This window comes from Thermobia domestica, chromosome 11 (assembly GCF_964235325.1).
Source record: "Thermobia domestica chromosome 11, izTheDome1.hap1.1, whole genome shotgun sequence".
NCBI classification, from domain to species: domain Eukaryota; kingdom Metazoa; phylum Arthropoda; class Insecta; order Zygentoma; family Lepismatidae; genus Thermobia; species Thermobia domestica.
In genome coordinates, this window is record NC_137464.1 from 69,210,783 (window position 1) to 69,235,141 (window position 24,359).

Genomic DNA, 24,359 nt, shown 5'->3' on the forward strand with positions numbered 1-24,359 from the left:
ATCTTTGTGTGTGAGTGGATATAACAATGAATTTCACACAACGGAAGTTAAGTAACATCAATCGTCATTTTGTTGACACATTTGTTTAAAAGAAAGAAGCGTGAAGCATCTCTTCTTTAATCAAGGTCGCAGTTTTCTTTGCTCGTGAAGTTCTAAAGCGTGTGACAGGTGACGTAACCTGACATTAGTGTTCATGATTTTATTTTTCAAACTCACAGGTAAAGTATAAAGTTAATAGTAATAATACAAGGGTAAATCATATATTTCAATATTCTGGTACGTACAGTGAGAAAAAAAAATTGTAGGTGGCGCACTTAAAAACGTAGGTTACATGAGTAATTCCTGTAGTTTTTCGACTTAACGTGCAACAGACGTATCACTGAAAACGCATGTTTTATAATACTTTCTGTATAAGTGTTCAATCTATACCTACTTTCCGTATGAAACAATGTAGGCGGTCAGGATTTCACATACAAATGGACGTATAAGGTACGGGACAAAAATAAACGGCCAAAATCTTCATTAGTTTTAATGGCATTTTAGGTCGTCTATTTCTGTCCCGTACTTTATAACAAATAGCTGACGAAGGTAACATAAGTACCATATATGCATGTGATATACGGAAAACTGATAGATGTCCGACATCCTGCAACGGCATGATGTAACACCTAAGGGCAATGCCTATGTAGCATACGGATAACGTATGCTCCGTACTGATTTCTGTAGTAAGCAAGAGGATTCCGTATATTTGTACAATATACCGCTGTCCGGAGAAGGGATTTTTCTCAGTGTAATGTAAATATATGTGCTACAGTATAATTAGTACATATCTAATGATAGTACATATGTAGGATATGGATAACGTATGCCCCGTATTGATTTCTGTAGTAAACATAAGAATATCGTATATTTGAACAATATACCGCTGTCCGGATAACGGAGTTGTCTCAGTGTAGGTAGCTTATATGTAAATAAAAATTATCAAGTAAATTTTTTTAAAGAAAAAAAATCATATTTGCAAACTAAGCTAAGAAAACTTAAATATATGCTTAGTGGTTATTCTCCAAAGTGGTGATTGCGTGAACGTTAATTTCGTGGACTTTCCCCGAAAGAAAGATATTGTGGCTTTTCCCCTAAAAGATCTGGTTTTTGCTCAGATGTACAAAATTAATCACAGGACAATGAAGTGGATACTTTTTCTAATGTATAATACTAATCCTCATTGTAGTGGCGTAACCAGAAAAATATTATTGATAATTTTTAACTTAATCTTGTTTTCAATAGCAATTTAATACAATAAAAATATATAAAAAATGTTCACCCCAGTAATTAAGATATGAAATCAAATATAAGGATAATTTATAGAAACGTGGAAGGGCAGGATGCAGACTACAGGTCTGCATGGGCCGGAATTTACAATGTGAGGCTCAACCCGAGTCCGATATATGTTTTAATATTTAGTCCCGAGCCCGGCCCGAGCTCGTGTGGTAATCAAATGAGCCCGAATTACATAAACTTAATAATTAACGCCATTTACAGCAATTAGAGATTTAATTTTGCAGTTGTGTTTTAAAAGTTCTCCAGAAAGAACGATGCAATACATACCGTTGTACAGTACTGTATGTTTACAAAGTTAGGTCCGAAAAGGCCCGAGAAATATGGCTGTATATTTGAAAATTTACGGCCCGAGCCCGGCCCGGGCCTGAGGTGATATATCCTTTGTAGGCCTAAGTCCGGCCTGCGGGCTCAGCCCGAGCCCGTGCAGACCTCTATGGTAGACAGACATGAGTGATATAAACAAATGCATGTTTGTGATTAGTCAAAACTGACAAATGTAAACAAATCCTTATCTCTGATTGGTCAAACGTCTGTCTACGATATTTATATAATAGATTCGGTCTCATGATTTTTGTGGAATGACTACGAGTAAAAAATCATTATGGGCAGAGAAACACGACGTGGAAGCTCCACGTTGCGAGAAGAAACTATTTAACGAAAATATACTCTATGTGAATTAAAGGGAAAATAGACTCTATGTGAACTAAAGGGAAAATACTCTATGTGAACTAAAGGGAAAATATATTCTATGTGAATTAAAGGAAAAATAGACTCTATGTGAACTAAAGGGAAAATAGACTCTAAAGGAAACTTTACTCAAACCATTGTCCTAATAACACATCAAATCATTTGGAAAATGTGCTGCGGATAGACAAATAATCAGATGCGGCTTCGAAATGAAGCCTTGTCCTCTATAGTAGTCAATAGGTGTGCCATACAAATTGAAAAAAAGAAAAAAAGAAAAAAATCTACAGCCATGAACACACTATAAGTATATGTGAATAAAACTGATTTTTAAATTAACAAAATGAAACTTTAAAATAAAAGTTGCGGCTTCCAAAAAAGAAACCTCGTCCGTTACAATAGTCAAGAAATCATATGATATAAACCGAAAGAAACAAAATTCAACAACTATGAATAAGTTGTATGAAAGTAAGTGATTTTTAAATTAACAAATGCAATCCAAGTGAAGATATTAAAATAAACGTGCATATATGCAGAGTAAATTGAGGAAAGTAAAATTATTTGTGATGTGTTTGTGTAAAGTTATTAATTATCTAATCCTCTAAATGACCGCAGTGTACCACAGCAACAACATAGTTGTTTAAGTCAATGTGACCACTACGAAGTCTAGTCTTGAGTACTTTAAGGGGTTCTTTTATACGATTCAGCTTTAACTTCTGTGGCTTAGAATAATGCTCAACTTCCAACATAGACGTTAATATTTTGTTTTCTGTTTGTTTCTTTTGCATTATGGTAATAAACCTGAATATATTTGGATGATCGTAATTGATTTTCTCCTCATCTTCGAATGCCATCTTTCCAAATTATTATTTGCACATTTAATTTAGAAGTTTCTTGGAAAGGTGAAAGCATTCTGTATCTAACAATATCTAAGTGAAGTGAAACGCTCGACGACGATAAGCATAGCTTTCCATGACAATTGGTAACATTGCACAAATTAATCATAAGAAAATGAAGACTTAGATGGGAAAAATCCCTTTCTGTATGCAAATTCCCTTTTAACTAGTTTTCAGTCAAACAGGATTCGGCGAAACAAGAATTCCTGTATCGCCGTACATGGCCGACAGCCCATGTGTGCGATAATTTCGTAGCTTAAGACATTCGGCGAAACAGGCAGGAACCAAATATTCCGCTTACAACACTTCTTGGGGCACTTTGACTGTACATTTACGATCAATCATGGCGCACATACGGGCCAGTTATTTCACTTGTGAAAATATTGCAAGACTTACAACTCGTCTCTGTAAGAATGTTAGTGACTATATATAAATATTATAGTTTCGGGTGACAGTTGAAGAGAATTATATATTTATATAATAATTATGAAATGAACGAAGCAATTATGTTTCCAAATCGATATCTGAGCCAAAAAAAATGAACAATGAGAATATTTCAAAGAAAATTCGGAACCAAGTGGAGCAGTAAATTGATGAACTGAAATGGGCTCTGGAACAGTATTAGAGCGTTCACCTCTGATGTGTAGGGTCCCTATTTTGATTCCAGCTTCGCGCTAAGTGAGCTTTGTAGTGGACACACGATGTGTGTCGTTTTTTCAAGATTCTTCCCTTTCCTCCCACTCTCTGCATTTCATTATTTCATTCATTCTCATCATCATCATTACCGTCTCCATTAACCTACACCACATAACCTTGTGAAACGTAAAACTGAAAGATTTCAATTCATTTCTAATCAACTGACCAAAACAAAATCCATTACTACTCTACCTAGAAGACTCCCATCTTACCGTCCCAAATAGCGCGAGCATTAACAAAATTCCTTCTTACAAGTACCATAACACCTTATAATTCACCTTTGTCAGCATATTATGTCCCTGTCATCACAATTTCGGATCATTCTTACAGGGATTACTTGCACACTTATGACATGAAATGAAAATGTCTTTATTGAAGCGGACGAGGTTCAGCCATGGCTCCTCTACCACCTAACCCTTGTTAAAAGAATACAATATTAAACATTACACATCAAAAGGAACTAAAAAGAAAAAAAATACAAGTAAAAGAATAAATCAGAAAATAAACAAGTCACATATGCAATAAAAAAATATCGATATTGTTGAATTTAGCTAAGTTGTTACATAAAACTGTACATATCGCAAGTGCCAGAGGCCAGTCGCTGCGATTTCATCAAATGTGATTTTAATGATTTTCGAAATGAATTTCGACATGGTAGCTAGACAGTTATTTCACTCTTAACATTACAAAACGACGTAGGCTATATTGCGTATAAAGGATTAAAAATAAGCCTAAGTAAAAGTCAGCAAAGGTTTAGAACAGGAACATAATCAAAATAAAAATCTATCTAAGTCAATTCGTTGAGTGGAAAATATAGAGTATATTAATGGAATCTAGGCTCAAAATTATCACTTATCTTCTTTTACCCGATTTTCATACAACACTTTGTTCTTAAGTTATCGTCTTTTGTTTTATCGTTTGAACGAATTTTTGAAGGTCTGTAGTGAAATGACTTATTTATGCAACTCTTTTGCTCTATAATTTTTGACATGGTTTCGTGTGAAGATTTCTAGTTCCAAAGATTTTTGTTGTGTTGTTCCCGAATAATGTATATCCTTCATGAGATTCTGAGATAATGTTTTTTAGCATTTCTGAAGCAAATCTCAGTTTATTTAGAACATTCATGCTGTTGTAAGTATGTAATGACTGTATACTTTGTATTTATTTGTTATTTCATGCTAGGAATTATGCCATTTTTTTCTTATCTGTTTTGTCTCCTGGTATCGCTTAAAAGATAGTTGCGAAGGTGCTGCTATTGAAATTAGAAATGCAAAAGTGTGGAAGCAGGTAGCAGTGGCTTTCGCAATTGGGCAAAACAGAAGCTTATGAAAATAAGCAAGTTACAACACTGAAAAATAAATATAATACTGTAACTCTAGTTTGTCATGGAGAGATGAAATGTTTAATAATCTGACCTAGTTCAACTTGAAAAATGCAGCTTTATGTCAGGTTGGCAACACTGTTAACCTTGTGGTATTACCTTGTAGTCAAACAATATTCCTCTGCGAGATAGAAAACAGTGTTGCCAATTTGGGGTAAAAGTCGCTAAATCTAGGGTATTCAACTTTGAGGATAGCGACAAAAAATAGTTTTTTGGATCAGCGACTTTTTTGGTGATTTTTGAATGACAATTTGGCGATTTACAAATCTAGCGACTTTTTTGCTGCGAACAACTTGTCCTGTTAATTAAGTATTATTAGATCGAATTAGTTCAGATATATGTTTACTTTCCTTTTGGTTACTTGAATCAGCGCAAGTGTTGACAACTGTGAAAGTACATTGCATTTACCTCCAAATTCTCTCTTTGATTCTATTATCTCTTGCCCTCTAAGGAGACCAACTTCAACCTATAATATCCTTTAGTTTGCAGAGCTTCCGTTTAGAGGCACTAATAATATATTACCACTAGCAAGCTGATTTTCTGCAGATATGAAGTGTGTGAGGTTTTTTTTGTAACCTTTTATTTTTGTTTGTTTTTCTAAACTCAATTTTGATTTCGTGGCAGTGAAATTAGTCATAAAGTTAAAAAATATACATTGCACTAAAAGTGAAATTATTGTTAACTACATATAAATCCGTTATTTACGTTTTAGTAGCGTAGATATCACTATGGCTTGAATTGATCACACACACACACACACATATATCTATCTATCTATCTATCTATCTATCTATCTATCTATATATATATATATATATATATATATATATATATATATATATATATATATATATGAGAGAGAGAGAGAGACAGAGAGATGAAATTCCACGAATAAACTTTTAGCGACTTTTCACCCACAATTGGAGTAATTTCATCTCCTATTCAGCGAGTTTTCGCATCAACTTGTTGGCAACACTGATACAAAACTTCAACATTTTTGTTGTCTATTAGCTTAAGTGTTACACATGCGTATCAAGATAAATGATCAACCCTATATACTGTATTTGTTACTGTATATAGGCTATATATGTATGTATGCTGTATATGTTTGTTTGTGTGTGTTCCAAAATAACTCTGGAATGACTAGATAAATTTAAACCAAACTTGGGACACATATACTTATAGTCTGAAAAGTGTATTCTGGAGGTTAAGAGTGTCTAGCGCAGCTACCGGGGGTGGAAGAGGATAACGTGTAATAATGATCTAAAACAACCTATATTAGTGTAGAATCCATAATTTTAGGGATCCCTCAGTAGATTGGTGGCAGTTTCGATGGTCTTTAAGTAACACTTTAGCCTCCAGTGCGAGTACAACCCAGCACGCCTAGGGTGCTAGGGAGGTAGGGAACGTGTAAAAGTAATTTAAAAAAAAAAGAACTATCTGTATTATTATCAAATCCATAGTTTTTGGGGTCCATGAGACGAATAGTGACATTTCCGATTCTGTTTAATTCCATGTTTAGCTCCCGTTAGCAGAGCCGTAGCTAAGGGGGGGCCAGCGGGGCGCCCACCCCGGGCGCTGATAGCAAGGGGGCGCCGAATGAGCAAGGAGAAAGAAAAAAAGTGGTGTTGGACATGAATAAAATACGAGTCGCCCCTAGAAAGTATTAGCGCCCTATTGGATCAATATTGCTGTCGGTTATCAATGAAATACGTAGATTTCTTAAAAAATTTCTTGCTCGCTTCGCTCGCAATCCAAGAGTTCAAGTAAGAGTCACAACAAAGTTTTTACTTATTACTTAAAGTAATTATAGATGACTAGCAGCGTTCACCCCGCTTCGCTGCGGTCACCCCGGAACGCAATAAACTTTGTTACTTAGATAATTTTTACTTTTTCGCTTTCAAGTGATATGATAAAAACCATAGAAGATTGCACTAATGTTAACATTATATCGCCTGTCATTTATGTTAACCCGCCCCGCTTCGCTGCGGTCACCCCAACCCGCCCCGCTTCGCTGCGGTCATCCCCGAACGCAATAAACTTTGTTACTTAGATAATTTTTACTTTTTCGCTTTCAAGTGATTTATAGCGCCTGTCAGTTATGTTAACCCGCCGAGTCACAGGGTCATGCGGGTTGCATATAAATACGTTTATTTTTATACCTATGATGAACTAATAACAAAGGATTTGTACGTATGGACACCTGAATGGTCAATTATCTCAAGACACTGGTAATTGAAAATTAAAGTGATATGATAAAAACCATCTAGGGTCCACATCCTAACAACCCCCCAAAAATGAAAGAAATCGGTTCAGCCGTATTAGCGTGATGAGCGGACAAAGGATTTTTTGTACGTATTGACACCTGATTGGTCAATTATCTCAAGACACTGGTAATTGAAAATTAAAGTGATATGATAAAAACCATCTAGGGTCCAAATCCTAACAACCCCCCAAAAATGAAAGAAATCGGTTCAGCCGTATTAGCGTGATGAGCGGACAAAGGATTTTGTGCGTTCTCTTTTATATATATAGATTTCTTAATGACATGTGGTATACAAGGTGCCGAGTAATGACTTATAGTGTACGCAGGAGCATTTTCAAAATCAGAAATGAGCAAAGTCGTGTTCGGCGTTTTGACAGTGATGACTTTGGTTAGTTCAAAACGTTTTTCTGGCCAATCGGATAAATCACGACGCACAGTGGGGCCAAAGCACTGAATTCTTTTCAAAATTAGGAATTCGCAATGTGAAGCAAAAAATTGAAAGAAAATCAATTAGTTCGGTGTGTGCAGTGGCTACAATAATGTATTCAATATGCATAATGGGGCGTTTACACTTGGTCGATTTAGTCGCACGGCTAAATCGACTCGCTGCATTTGCGACTAAATCGAAGCAACTAGACCGAATGAGATCGATGGATGTGTTCAATTGTTTGAACCGAAATTGAATGCTCCTTGTCGACTCGCTCTCCTCTGGTCGATTCGAAATCGACTGGCAATTTTAAAGATGTCCAAGCAAAAAGTAATTGGTACAATTTGCGATGTTATAGCAGAAGAAAATAGAATCGACCACAGAAAATAGAACGTCTTTCAATTCAGTTGCTAGTCGATTAGTCGCTTTCGATCAACAAGCGATTAAGTTGAAGTCCTGTTTACACGATCGATTAACTTGAAAGTGATATCAATTTAACTGAATCGAACGCAAATCGACAAAGTGTAAACGCCCCATAAGGAAGATTTGGACATAAAATAAATTTCAAGCAAACAACAACAACAACAACAACAAAAAAAAAATAGTTTTTAGGTGGCACGCATCAAGATGCACTATATGAACATGTCTTTCAAAGTGTAAAAGAAGATCCGTAGACTGAAATGTTTATGTTATTTCGACATTATTTCATCAAAAATATAGAGTTTTACATCACCAAAGGAAATATTCCTTATATTAGCGCCTAAATTATATAATAGATTATATGATTGGCATAAACACACGCGTGGGCAATATTATGCTTTGATTTGGCAATTTACGATTGGCTTACATTCTTACGCATGAAAAGAAAAGGTGTGCTTATTCATTTTACAACTGAAGAGTAATAAAATTGAAGAAAAGTTCTTGCTTCTCAAAATTATTTCAAAGTTGTGCAGGATTCGTTATGACAATGAAGATGCAAGGACGCTTCAATATATAAAAATTATCTCATCTTATGAATATATTATTATTTACAAGCATCAGTAACCTGTTCAGGTTGTTTCATACATTGTATCGTGCATTACGTGAGCTCATTTCAGGGCTTGATTGGAACACTGAACTGGAGCTAACGGAGGCTCATTACAGTTGATTCCAATGTCACTTCTGTGCACGCATCACAAAAAACACAATACTGAATTGATCAACATCATTTTTAATATGGTTCTACCTTATTGTTCGTAGATTGTTTAGCAAACATTGACATTTCAAAATGTCGCTACCGTTAATCAAATATTTTTGACTAGAGTTTAGTTCTGTTGGTGAATGCCGGAGAAGTATGACTAGATGTTGGAAACAAGATGGGGCCTGGGGGCAAAATTCCCAGAATCGACCTATATTCAACTTTGTCACTGCGTACATGGGGATCACACGCCTAATAACCTAACACTTGCTCTCACATTCATCCCAGCTCCATTCAAAGCAGCATTGCATCCAGAATGCGGTTTACCTCAAACGTTTTCACGCGCTATATTTCCCAAAAGTGCAAATATGTGCAGGCTTTTTTTTTTTTTTTTGCATAGTAAGAACAATGCTTCCGCTAAGACATGTTAAAAATTTACAGACATATTTTCTACTAAAATGCCATTCTATCGTTTGACCATAGTTTATATGCTTTCAGTATCACAGCATTTTCCAAATGTAATATTAAGTAGGGGATTATCATAGGGATATGATAATGATATTAGCATCATTCCAAATATGACTAATGACTACACATCACATCAACATTCTAAATATACAAAACTATGCATATATGTTGGTCGTGTCACCATGCTTACCAGCCACTGAATATCTATACGCTATGTAGGAATAGTCGCATTCAAAGTCAACTTGCTATCTTCTGTCACTAAGCAGCGCCTCTCCGGCTTCGGCGGATAACCAACTTTACACGTGCCATGAGTTCATTGTAAACTGCTATCACTTCTTTTCCTACACGCTATCTTATGTGTACACTATTAAGGTTTCATTAATATAACAAATTACATCAAGTCAATCTTTTACTTAATTTTTCGAGTTTTTGCTAAGAATTGCCTGGTTTGGCTCCACTGTGCGACAGTAAGACTGAAGATACGAAAGTGTGAAGAGTGAAGAGACACATACAAGCTGCTACTTGCGCAGGAATATTAAAAATATAGGTAAACGAGGGAAACAATAACATTTTTGAACTTCAAGCAGTTGTAGAATAGGGGCTTAAGGCTTAAGGGGGGCAGTGGGTTGTAATACTGCTACTTAGAGCTACTTTTAAGAGCTCCAAACTCTAGAATGTGTTTTATATATATATATATATATATATATATATATAAGATTGTTTCCCCTTCTGGGTTGGAAATCGCCCCCTCTGGATCCGTCCCTGTTAAGAAATTAAGTCATTACTATAATTTCAGACATATGTAGTAGCCAAAGTATATTTTCCATTTAAGTACAAACATTAAACATATTCTTCACCTCCATCGATCAATATTTAGAAATTCGCAAAGAAAGCTCCTTCTGAATTTCCATTACATTTCACAAAATATTTTTACTGTATAAAGATCGAAATTAAAATGCTATTGATGTGGTTACATACAGAAAGAAATTAAAAAGTTTACTATTATTATTAGAAATTAATGCAGTCACCCATTTCGAACTATTGAAGAGCACATAGTTTCTAATGTATTGAAATTTCATTTCTTATCGATAGTATGAAACGTTGTAAATAGTAGTAACTTTCCATAACTGTTCTCCTAGTGAACTTGTATACAAAACAAGGTAGTTTTGTCAAGTTTAACAAAAAGTCCAAAATAAGACTCTTGAAAACAGCTCTTATTTGAAAAAGGATACATAATGATCGTTTCTAGTTGTTGCAATGGTCTTTCCAAAAAGATTAATAAAAATTTAGCATAGCAGAACGACAAAAACTGCTTTTCTTTATATATATAGACCTATATATATATAGACCTATATATATATATATATATATATATATATATATATATATATATATAATGATTGGTAAGGTGAGTGTAGGGGGCGCCGAATTCTACTTCGCCCCGGGCGCCGAAATCTCTAGCTACGGCTCTGCCCGTTAGCACTCCAAGGGGTGTGAAGGAGTAAAAAAAAAAAATAAAAATTATCGAAAACAACATATGTCGGTTTCGGTGTTGCTGAGATGAATACTCGCACTTCCGTTAGCATTAATGTTCAGCATCCATCGGTATGGGTCGGGGAGAAAAGATAAAAAATAAAATGTATCAGATGACGACCCAGATTAGTGTCGAATTCATAGCTTTCGGAGTTACTAAGCTGCTCAGTGACAATTCCAATGAGTTTTAAGGTCAGTCTTAGGCAAGAACATGCATGACAACTGCATTGAGAATTCACATGGGGCAACATCGAAGACTATGCTCGTATATATATATATATATATATATATATATATATATATATATATATATATATATATATATATATATATATATATATATATATATATATATGTCAGCAAGTGCGTCGTGATATTAATTTTTTATGAACCACTGAACATAAACCATCTGACGTTAATTGAGAATTGATGAAGGTCTATAGAGAGAGAGTATTATGAGCAGAAACAAATATATGTGTGTAGAGCAACGCATTCACAAGTGGTAGCAGAACTGTAATACATAATGAGAGAAATGGCAGACCAGCAACGCTCATGACTGACAGAAATGTGTGTGATGTCGATACGATGATTCGTGAAGGCAGAAGAGTAAAGTTGAACGATATTGCAGATGCATTGTAAATCTCATACAGTTCAATGAGAGATATCTTCCTCCATCTCATTATAACGGGCGTTGAAACCCAAACGCCCCTATGGGCAGCGTAATCAAAACACCGGAATATGATATTGAAACATCCGTTGTCACCATCGGCTAAGAAAGTCAAGACCACACCATCAGTCAAGAAAACAATGGCTACTGTGTTTTGGAACCGTCACGGTGTTATTCATGTTAATTTCTGGCAAAAGATACGAATATTACTGTGGGCACGTACTGCACAACCACGGATACGCTGAAAGCAGTCATATGTCAGAAACGAAAAGGGGCTATGATAGGGGGTTGTTACTGCATGATAACGCACGATCACACACAGCCCAATGAACCCGTACATACACAACTGAAAAATTATTCCCCATTCTCTGTATACTCCTGATTTTACCCCTTCCGACTACCATTTCGAAATATTTATCAAAATGATTTACTTTGTCATCCATCTAAAACTGAGTAAGGACTTTTTCCGAGGGATGTTTCGGTGTTCAACAACAGGACAATAGCCCAAATAAGAATACTAACGATCAAAAAATAGTTTCATACATGAACATACATTGTGTCGTTGTGGAATGTGTTGACACCAAATCAAAGATAAATGACAATTGATAAAAATCTACGATGTTGAATTTTTTTAAATTTATGCAAACCGTTGACTGAAAGCATGCCAAAATGAATGGAAATGTTAATTGTAGATAACAGTAGGTTTATGTGCAACATAGTATTAAAAATTAATCTTAAACTATGTACTCAGATTTCGTGGTCTTTTTGAAAACTTGGTTTTAATTGTCCATTTTGTTAATAATTTGTACACGTCTGTACTTGTAAGTTTTTTTAGTACTAAAGAAGCAAATTAAGATTGTATTTCTAAACTCATTAATTCAGTGTGTGTTTGTATCTTTATAGTTCATATAACTGTATTTTGTTATTTTGCACTATTACTACTAATATGCTTAAGTGCAATGATCTTCAGATATTATGTTCGACATTATCAATTTAATGTTTCAAATAATCCATTTAATTGCATAATAAAATATTGACAATGAAGACAACAAAGATTTGGAAACAACCTTTGTATATTCGATAGCTGGATCCTGTACGTATATGTGATCTATACTTTGCATATTCAAATAACTTTATTGCATTACGGCATAAGAAAATAAAGAAGTATAAAAATAAAGCAAAATTTCGTTTTTCACATAACAAGTTTATTATCTTAATATACAGTATTTCGTTTATAATACATTAAATTCTAGTCAGTTATAGCGGCAACTCTTTTGTGATTAGTGTATCCCAGAACTAGAAGCTGTTGTTGGAGCAGGGAAACCATTGTCTGCAATAATTTGTTTATAGAGCCGAGACGATTCTTTCGCTGTGCGAGGACGTGCTGGATCATCGTAATCCACGTAGTAGAGGCCAAATTTTTCTCTAAAAATGAGATATACGTATATAAGAAAAAATCGTTCAATAAAATATATACCCAATACATAAAGTATTTTGTAATCATTATTTAAAAATTATAATTTCATCTGATAAATTCGTAAAATATGACAGACAACTGAATCTAGCTAATACTTTCTATAGTGACGTTTAAAAAGGCATTTACCTTTAAATTGACGACTTGCAACAGAATGAAATTTTCGTCCATATCCATGTAAACACAGTCAAATGATGCCATGATGATCTTTTCCACTTGTTGCCTATAATGGTTAAGTCAAGTCTCTTGAATTCTCGCTAGACAATATTTTGTTTCATCTGTGCGTCTGTCAGTCTTAACACTTCATTTCACAGAAAGAAAATCCATCATCCACTTACTTATCGTCTAACATTTCCTTTTCGCCACATTTTTGCCTTCTGAAACCTTTCATATTCAGTGCAATATCGAGAAAGTTTATTTTAAGGCATCTGTGTCACCTTGTCGACAACTGTATTTTTAGATATCATTGTCATTTATTCAAGCTTCTAATTTAAAATGAAGCCTTTTTTAAAAATTTACTAAACTTCATTTCATTGATGTAAATTTTAAAAAAAATCACAGTATTTTGTTAATGATAAAGATCACTAAATTCAAAGCAATTCACCTCATTCTTTGTTTTTAAATCATTAAATCCCGAAACCAAACTCGATAGAAATACATGTATAAATATGCATGTGGGCGTAATAATAGAAACTTCCAAATTTGTTTACAATTGAGTTGCATTTTTCATGAAGCAGGCTTTAAAAAGTTATACTATTTTCTAAAAGTTTCAAAGCTTCTATATTGCCATGAACGTGAAAAAATATGGTATTCGTTAATAATATCAAATGGACAACCTACGTAGAGGTCGACTACTTACCAGAATAACTGACAACAGTTATTACCAATAAATATTCATTTATTACAATATTGACTCTTCTCAAAATTAATTTTCTTTATTAAGTATTGGTGCTTTTTAAAATAATTCTTTCTTTCTCCAAACGATTCTTATGTTATGAAATACATTTTCTCGCAAAATCAATTACTGACCCAATTTTGTCAAAGTGGATCTTCAGCAAGTCTTGTCTTCGACTGGTGTCCTCCCATCTCGCCTGACTAACTAGCCATTAATTTTTTTTCAATATAAAAATTTCCGCAATTTTAGACAAGAAGTGAGTTTTTTTATGAGAAAATTCATTGGACGCGATTGAAATCAGTTTAGGGTAAGCGGGTACAAGGTATGAGTTCCCAAAAATATCTTCCTCGATAATTTCCATCAAAAATATTCTATTTTCGTGCAATATGCATATATTTTCTCTGGAACCTATCAATAACCCTCACTGCTTCGCTTTGAAGTTTGTCGGAACTGAAAGGATAAATTTACCTTCCCCTTCCCTGCTACTGAACAATTTTATATGTTGTAAGATAATTTTCATAAAATAATATATTTGAATTCCGAGCAATATATTTCGTTTGATGTCTTCATGCCCAATGCTTGGGTTTAAAAATCAGTCGAGAGTAAGAGAGTAAATTTATCCTCCCCCTTCGCAATCTGGGAAATATATTCCTCGATGGCTTTTTTTTTTTAAACTTAATATTAAACTAACACCGTTTATATGTTTCATGAGGCTCTCCCACAATTCCTGCTGGTTGAAGTTAAAATCGGACAATAATGAGGGGGTAAAGTTGCCAAATCCTTTCTACTACAAAATAAATAAATAAAATAAAACATTTCCATGAAATCTTTGTAAAACTTCTATTTTTTTGAGAAACTGAAGTTGGTAGAGGATGAGACTATAAAAACCAATAATAATAATAATAATAATAATAATAATAATAATAATAATAATAATAATAATAATAATAATAATAATAAAAGAGGAGGAGGAAGAAGAAAGTTATCACTCGCTTCTGCGACACACTGCATCATTAGTGGTAAAACAAACATCAAAATTTCAGAAAGTATATTCAAACCAGCGAGCGAGTATATATGGCTGGTTTTGTAACTAAAATGTAAAGAGGAGTTAACTTGTAATTAATTTATCACAGCTGTTAATTGTGCGCTCTTAATGCGATAATTAATAATAACAAAATTAACTATAACACAAAATACATATACTAAGTATAAGGTAAAGAAGTTATGAATATTGTAGTTATCTGACCTGCATTATGTCGTAGTTAGAAGTTAACTCAATAATAAGTTATTTATAGGTTCCAGCTATGTTGAACAGAAGCTGTAAATAACGAAAATTAAACATGGTAAAGTTATGTTCCGTTAAACATAGGTTTTACTGTATTTTTAAAATTATTTGTTAAGTATTTATAATTTAACTTACGTATATCCTCTGAGCCATTCGAAATTGTCAATAGCACTCCAGGCGGTGTAGCCTAATACGTTGCAGCCGTCAAGTTTTATTGCTTTCAACATTTCATTAATGTAACCCTATACAAAAGAGAAACAATATTTGTGAAGTTTGAAGAAACTCATACTAAAAATGCATGGTTTAAAACAATAATTAATACTGCCATTATCCAAACATGATCTAAAACCTTTGTGTGTATTTTTTTTTCTTTTAACTGTTACATTTTAAAACTAGGTGAAGCACCGATAGCCATTCTTCGCTTATCGAAATTTTAGTAGGAGTCTAATGGAAAAAATGAGAAATAAACAACTTCGTAATTTCTATGTTAGGAAGGTCATTATCTAATTCATTGAGCATTGATATCTTTCCTCCATTGCATACATAGGCGCCCGAAGGTGGGGGCAGAGTGGGGCCCGGGCCCCCTCTCTAGCTCACGAAAATGTATACGTAACACAGCAAACCACGTATATTAAATACCAGACCTAATATAGCAACTATGGAGATGGGTCTCCCTCTAGAAAATATTCTTCGGGCGCCCCTGATTGCATATATTCGTCCTTCACGAACTTTCCTATAGCCGGTAGACTAAGATTGAGGCTGTCTTATATTGAAAAAGTGCTGCGAAAACAAAGTTTACCTTTGTTACGTGGGGTCCCTGATTCGATCCCCGTCCAAATAAGTTTGTGGTGGACAACAACGTGCTCGTGAGTTTTCTCGGGTACTTTCGTTTCCTCCCACTTTCTCATTCCACCAATTCATCCATCATCATTCACTTGCTTTAATCATTGTCTCCCTTAGCCTAACGGACATATTCGAGGGACGGTAAACTCAAAAGACTTTATTTTTTATCACAAGAATTCGGTCTCGCCACAAAAATTTTGTAGTGTCTCGTCTCCCAATCCCAGATACGTAACGAAATTATGTTCACGCATTCTAAAACGGAACGGTTACTCCCATTCCATGACATTCATTACGCAAAATCATCGCTCTCTTCCATCAAAATGAGTTTTTCAGAAGTTAACATTATATATATAGCATATCGTTTTCAGTTTAAGTTCCAGCTAAATCCTTTCTTACACCAAGTACCTTATTTTATGAAATGAGAAGAAGTTAATTAAGAAGTTATTATTCAATGTAATTACACCTTGCTCTACCTCTTGTGCTTAAGTATAAGAATATTTAAATCAACAACATCCTGATATTTTAATATAGAAATTGATGTCTACATTTCACTCCATTTGGATTACAAGATAAGATGAATGTATGCATAGTATAGCTTTGTTTTAAAAAATCTAGGTCACCCACCTTTCTGTAAAAATGTCCTGTACTCTCACTCATAAAACGAAATCAATTAAATATATATGAATTTTCTTTAACTATTTGAGATATCTGTTTCAAGCCTGCTAACGGTAACATATCAGCGCCTTGGGCAAACATGATGGTATGTCACATTTTTCCATTTTCTAACTTTCCCATACAATTCAATTCATTAAGGCATGCCAAACAAGCTTCTCCTGCCTTCTGCAGGTCTGCATTTCTAAACTAAAATTACGTACATATTCTTTTGCGGTTCGATCACATTCCATTCCACCTAATAACTTGATTCCAACAGAAGTAGCGCTTAGCATTATGTTCACCCGAGCCAATCATACATGAATGTGGGCTTTTCGACAGAATAGAATGTCCTATGTTTTTTCGAAGATAATATGACGTACTGCATAAAGTAGATCGGTTTATATGCGGCAGAAACAAAAAACCGGAGTCAAATGACAAGTCGACAAAAAATGGATTATTTTAGAAGATTTATAATTCATTATCAGTATGGTATCTTTGCAAGTATCAGGTCCTTGTGAAATGGCACCAAAGAGTACATAATCCATTTTTTCCATGTATAACTTTCATACAACTGAAGAGTGAAATAATGTCGGGAAAATGGTTTAACCACAAAGAGACTTCAGCTATAGCTATCGTGGACAGGTAAATGCAAACGCCTCACATACGTTAAAAATAAAGGTTCGAGGTTATTAGTGAAAGTGTCCTCTAAGGTGATTCTTGGACTCCGTCAGCTAGTAAGCAGGAGAATCCATCACCTTAACGTGCCATGACACAGAGATTAAAACTAACACCGTCTACTGCCAATCACATAATTCGCCGCACTCTTGTCCTGCGGTGAGTCACTACTGAGTTCACAATCTGCTCCTGTACTATATTCTTCAATGAACTACTCTTACGAGGGGCCAAAATGGCAAATAGTTATCATATTGGAGCAGTCTTACAACTATCTTATTTATAACTCTAACATTCGGGCAGCTAACGGTAAGATCTCTGACACTTCTTGCGAGAGATATGTCGAGTTTTACCACCAGTACCGATCAAGTTTTCCACAAGGAAACACGTAAAGTTACGAGAGATAGTTGGAAGTACGTACGGTGGACACAAACTTAAAGGTGAATTCTGTCTACTTTCAGGAATCCATCATACTCCAATTGATCCCTCATTTGTACGGAGTCAAGAAGAACGAGATGCACATCTTCATGAATAAAGCTTCCAGCCACCACTCCACATTATCCTTCTGATACTGTCATGCTATGGAGCAGGAAATGGAAATCAGTGTTGTTCCCTTTCATGATATTTCTCTAAAAGTCTCTAGAAATAACCCAATAGGTTTATGTGTATTTGTACTGCTACAACTACGTCTACAATTTACTGTCATTGATCTTGGGAAACGTTTAAGAAGAAACGGGATGGAATTCCTATGCCTGCACTACAACTTTGTTGTAGTGGAAATGGTTACGTCGGACGAAAGTCCACAACGCTGGTAGTTCGATATGATGATACAGGTAATGACACTTTAAAAATCGATCGGATATAACCCGATCAACCTTCTTTTCCTTACGGTAATCCTTCCTAATTTGTTAATATCTGAGAACACATTGTCTCTAAACAATGAATGTAAAATGCAGTCGAGACTAAGTCACGGTCTGCACGAGCGGTATCTTCAGACGGTCGACTCTACTATTAGTGTACTTGTTTGCTGCAACCACTGCTATGAGAAGACCACATGGCTGTTGTCATCTCTCATGTTTATCTTCTGCGCTGTTGAGCATGGGAGAAGGAAAATCAACATCATAGAACATCTGATTGGAAGTTTCTAGCTTAGAATTCTATACGATACTTAGTAAAGATGAATAGCACACTACTCAACCTCTAACACTACGGAAAGTGACAGCAATACTAACCCTATAATATTCTACTCTTCCGGTATCGTTGATTACTCCTCGATCAGAATAACCGTTTTCTGTTACATAGATTGGAGGATTGTTGTATTCGTTCTTAATCCAATTGATCGTCTTCCGGAAGCCCCATGGAACAACCTGTAATAAAAAACACCGCAACATAATGATCAGTTAGAATGTAATTTACTCACATTAAGTTTATTCTATTATAATGAACCTAACGCCTCCATCATATCATCGGTAATCTTTAAATCAAATTACAAGGATACTATTGTCGTATATGATTTCATACAGGCTCCTGCGATCGTGATATGGAGGATCTTGAAGTCTAGTAAGCATGTAAAATATTTTTTCTAGTGTTTTAAAGTCGTGTCTTGTAGAAAATGAGACAACATATCAAGAACCATATGAAATCGACGCAGTACTAAACTGCATTGAATTAGGAACTGTATTGCAATTAGTAGTATACAGCTACTTGCTAAATCTTTTAGCACTGTGATTCTTGTATACAACAACATTGCTTCTCGTTGCAACTTAAACTTGATGATTCAATCTTTGAAACTTAAACCAACACTGTGTAGATTGGTGAAATTCAAGATATATTCGGGCTGATATCGCTAACTAAATATGGAATTTTCTTGTACTGTTAAAATTCTTCGAATCATTATTCGAATACTTTTCCAACTGTTATTCGAATAACCGAACATTTGTTTTCAATATTCGTACAATTATTCGAATAATTATTCTCTGTTCGAACAATTGATCGAATAATTATTCGTTATTCGAATAATCAATCATTAACAGAATAATTATTATCCATTATCTGAACTATTATTTGAACAATTATTTGAATAGTATTCAAAGAATGTATTATCCGAATTTTGGAATAATGAATTATGCAAATTTTAACAGCACTAGGCTGCAAACAAGTATTCGACAGCATAGATAGAAATGGTCTTCTACAGGGTATTTAAACACTTCAAGATCCCCCAAAATTAGGTAATTTAGTTAAAATAATCCTAGAACAAACTAGTACAAAAATGAAAGTAGGACACAGAGTAGGAGAAGAATTCGAGTATAAAAAGGGAGTGAAACAGGGAGACGGGCTGTCCACAACTTCATTCATAATAGCTCTGCATATTGCAATACGAGAAATAGATTTAAAAAAAGATACAATTATCAATAAAACCAGCCAAATATGCGTTTATGCAGATGACATTGCCATTTTGACGAGAACGAAATATGAACTCAGGAAGCTCTACAACGAACTAGAGAAACTAACGAATACGCTGGGACTGCAAGTAAATACTGAAAAACAACAGTCCACATAACACCAGATAAAAGTAAAAGAAGCAAAAGAAGACTTGTAATAGAAAACAAGACATTTGAAGAAACGGACAGATTTAGATTCTTAGGAATGACAATAGATAACAAGAATAACATGAGAACTACAATCAGAGGAAGAATTCAAGCAGGAAACAAGGCGTGCACAAATACTCAGGAACAAACGTATTGACAGGCAAACCAAGTTGAAGATTTATAAAACGACAATTAGACCGATAGTCACATACAGCACAGAAGTATGGACATTAACGAAAGAAAACGAGGAAAAACTACGAATATTCGAACGAAAAATAATATATATATTTGCCTAATCAGAGAAAGTAACGAATGGAGAAGCAAAACCAACAAAGAAACAGAAGACATCTTAAGAGGAGAAGATATTGTACTGTTTATAAAAGCGCAATGGCTGCGCTGTCAGGGTACGTAGAGAGAATGCAAGGACGGATAGCGAAGAAGATACTACATGAAAAGATATTTTCCACGAGAAGAAATAGAATAAAACAGAGATGGCACGAGAATGTAAACAACGATCTGAGAATACTGAAAGTTAAAAGCTGGAAAGAAAAGACAGAGAGCAGAGAAGAATGGAGGCGCCTAGTGAATGAAGCCAAAGTCCAACTAGGCCTGTAGAGCTGTATGGTAAGGTAAGTATTTCCTCCCCACACTTTTAAAAATTACGTTCTCAAAATAGTTAGACTAAAATTCTACTTAAACATTTTAAAGCACTTTTTCATCATGTTTAGCAAATATTTGCGCTCATTATTGAAACCATTTTTGTCATAAATAATAAATTCAAATTCTAAATTTTTTAAGCAAACATTTCCTTAACGCACAGGTAGGAAAGAGCTTTCCCACATTTGAGAAAGCGTTTTTAGTAGTGTAGAAATCGTCATTGAGTAGTGTGGAAACAAAATCATTAATTAAAACACTATTTTAGTATTATAATTTTAACTAATATATTAGACTTGAAAACCAGTTTATTTCTGTTTTTTTCGTTTCCAATAATTATTCAATCTTTCCTTCGTTTTTCCGTTTATGATTTCCATACAAATAACTGTTCGAAATGCTGTGGTTTCTAAAGGCTAAAAAATTTTATTGAACAGAAATAAATTCAATAACTCGATTAGCATTAATTGGTAACATATTCCTCTGTCTCTGCTTCTAGCTTAAACTCAGTTTTTGGATCAATAGATCCAACATATTTCAATCAAAAATTTTCTTGTACGCCCCTTATCAAGAGAACTACATACAGTGTAGCTAAATCCAAACTATCACTTAACTCAGTATGATATGCTTATTCCGTAGAAAATTCGAAAACTCGATTTAGGGGCCGTTCAAAAATTTTGTGATCCAAAAACTAATTATTGGTCAAAATCGCAATCTTTTGATCCTTGTTTGGATCATTTTCCTAAAATTCTAGTCCGATTAATAAAATACAACACTGCTCGTCTACCCAATTCACGTATTTGACTAATTGTATGTTACGAGAATATGATTGATCGTTGTCATTAAAAATGTATAGGAAAGCAAATAAAGTATCTGTTCTCTTACTTTGAGCCAAGCAGATGCAGAGGCTGGCCAAGATTCATCGAAACTCTGAACATTCTCCTGATCTCTTTCCCATGAAGGTTCAGGTCCTGTGAACCCTCTCTCGGCGTAAGTAGTTGTGTAGTGGTTGAGACCCAAGAAGTCGTAGGTGCCTGTAATAATCAAGGTTAATTTGAGTACATTTATTCAATGGTTACTCCTTGTAAACATCGCTTAACTATAATAAAGTTTTACTTTATAGCGATTTACATCTTGAAGAGCATTCGTTAATTGATTAGACACATTTTCTTATTTATACGAAGTATCATACTAAAGCTCGTATCGACATTAGTGAAACTTCAACTTTTTCTTTACTAACGACATGAAATATTTTATTTTAACCTCGGAACTGTTTTGTGGATTGAAAGAGGAAAATTGTATAATTTTAAGTGAATGATAACGAGAATTTTGAAACTCTAAACGGAATATGATACATAATGGGAAAACTTCGAGAAAGCACATATATGCAATGCTTACCACCAGCAGGGGCGGATCCAGGACGGACTTCTGGGGAGGGCGGTGGGTTGTAATGTTGCTACTCAGAGATATTTTTAAGAGTTCCAAACTCTGGGATGGGTTTTATTTAAATATATAAAATAAGAAAGTTTTCTCTGCTGGGGGGAGGGGCGTTTGCCCCTGACCACCAGTTTGTAACCGAATTTGTGATTGTATTTTACTTTATATTAAGCAAACTTAAAAACTAATTGTTACTTCAAACAGCACGTTGAAATTTATCTCGAGAAGAAAATCTACGTCACGGGACAATTAAGGGCTTTGAAAGCGAGTATCCAATCATAAATGTCGGGGTGATAGTTATCACAGGTAGTGTCATGGTATAAGGTTTCTGTAGAAAAGGACCACAACACTATAATATTCCTGCCTTGCAAATTGTAACACATGGTCAGCAGCGTTTGTTATTTTTAACCAAGTTGGAGGAAACACAGCGGATGTCTCAGCTTAATAATCACTACGCGGCAACAAGAAAACACATGCTTATCCAAATGTCTATTCATTTCTTATTTTGCTCCAAGTATAGTGCATAGTTTTGTTGGAAAACTACAGAACTTGCCTACCACTTTTCTTTCAAAGAACACATTTTTGCAGCAGTATGTAGGAAATGTTAATATTTTAAATTGAAGTAAAAGAGAGATGATTCTACAACTAAAAATACGCAAACTGATATGAAATGAAAACTCTGAGTTTTACGTCCCACGATTATGCCGGTTAGGCTAAAGAAGACGGTGATAATGAGTAATGAATGAAATGGTGGAATGAAGAAAGTGGGAGGAAACGAGAGAACCTCGAAAAAACCCTCGCACACGGTGTTTGTTCACCACAAAGTTCACTTGGCTGGGATCGAACCCGGGATCCCAAGCACCGGAGGTGAACGCTCTGCCGCTGAGCCACCGCAGCCCCCACAAACTGATATGAATATGAGGGGACTTTTGGTGCTATGATCTTTTGGGAAATCACCAAGAAGAGGTTTGAATCAGCGAATCTCAGGATTCACAATAAATAACAAAGTAATAGAAAAAGCATATAGAAGTCGAGACTAGGAATAACGAAACATTCTCATCAAAAAATGGAATTTTATAGAAATTGTGGCTTAATTGTCATATTGCTTTTCGTATCTTTTACCCTCTTCGCACAGCCATAATAAAAATGAGTATACCTGTCTGTCAAGAAGGGAATGTTCAAACTGGAATTGCACCAGCCGGGACGTAAAACTAAAAAATTTCATTTCATTTTCATTTTCAATATCATAATATAAACATGTGCATCATTTCATAATATTGCTACTCCTAGTGACCTAGCCTCATTCCATACCAGTCTCGCTCCCAACACTGTCATTAAGTGTTATTTTTGCAATAATGTAAAACAAGTAAATGGATTTAATTAAATTTTCTTCCAGATACAGGTAACGTCACTGTCTGTACATTATTAATAATTTTGTTGTATCTCTCGGAAGTGAGGACTGGAGGGGAAGGTATTTACGGAACGACAAGTAAGAAAAGCTTATCCAGTTTTACTGGTAACTGTTGCTGTGGTATAATAATAACAGTATAATTAAACTATTCCTCTTCATATCATATTTTTCCTTGTATCAACACGCCAAGTAAAAATGTTCAAAATACTCAGTATTTGAAGGAACTAAAAATATTTTTTAAAAGCCAAAGTGTCACCTAAAGTGATGAAACTTACTAAGTCCGTTTCTGTACTTATATTATTTGATTGATTACCTTTGATATAATCTATTTCTTCTTGACTAAAGACAGGCAGTCGAGAGCGGGGTCGCCCTTCTTCTTTGCTATGTTGGTCAATTAGCTGGCGCATAGTTGGAGGATAGTCTCCATCTTCATGGTAAATGGGATGAGCAAACCAACCCAACTGTCACAAACAGAATATAAGAAATTATTATTATTTTCATTTAATTTATTTAAACACACCTTAATTAACATAACTAGCTTTTGTCGGTATTCCAAATTTTGTAAAAATATTGCACAATGTTTCCCTCCTAACCGAGTCGTAGGTCTTTCTAAAATATATAAATAATTGACGTACGATAAAACTCACTATAGTAAAGAATTTCCGAGAAAATTGTACATGAATTTGATGTATCACTTGCACCTATTCCCATTTAAAAAACAAAAAGCTGAATCCAGTATGGCAGATCTAAGATGGCGGCCGGGCTGGGTAACATGCGTCAGAGAAGCAGTACTTGATCCAGCTTGTTTTGCATATGCCCACATTCATGTAGAGTTACATCTAAAGAAACTAAAAGCAATTTTGTGTGCCCGGGAGTTAAAGTAGGACATGATTGAATTCTAGATATATGAAGGCCC

General features: G+C 34.7%; 1 protein-coding gene across 1 annotated transcript in view; it reads right to left on the bottom strand.

Moving 5' to 3' along the window:
- Nucleotides 1-12,725: 12,725 nt before the first annotated feature.
- LOC145664154 (myrosinase 1-like) overlaps nucleotides 12,726-24,359 on the bottom strand; it is a 33,895-nt gene continuing 22,261 nt past the window's right edge. Inside the window, exons 7-11 of the mRNA XM_081730555.1 lie at nucleotides 23,757-23,904; nucleotides 21,481-21,629; nucleotides 18,589-18,723; nucleotides 15,323-15,429; nucleotides 12,726-12,958 (exon numbers count right to left, since the gene is read on the bottom strand). Of these exons, the coding sequence (XP_081586681.1) occupies nucleotides 12,814-12,958; nucleotides 15,323-15,429; nucleotides 18,589-18,723; nucleotides 21,481-21,629; nucleotides 23,757-23,904 (684 nt within the window). The 3' untranslated portion in view covers nucleotides 12,726-12,813. The remainder of the gene's footprint in view (nucleotides 12,959-15,322; nucleotides 15,430-18,588; nucleotides 18,724-21,480; nucleotides 21,630-23,756; nucleotides 23,905-24,359) is intronic.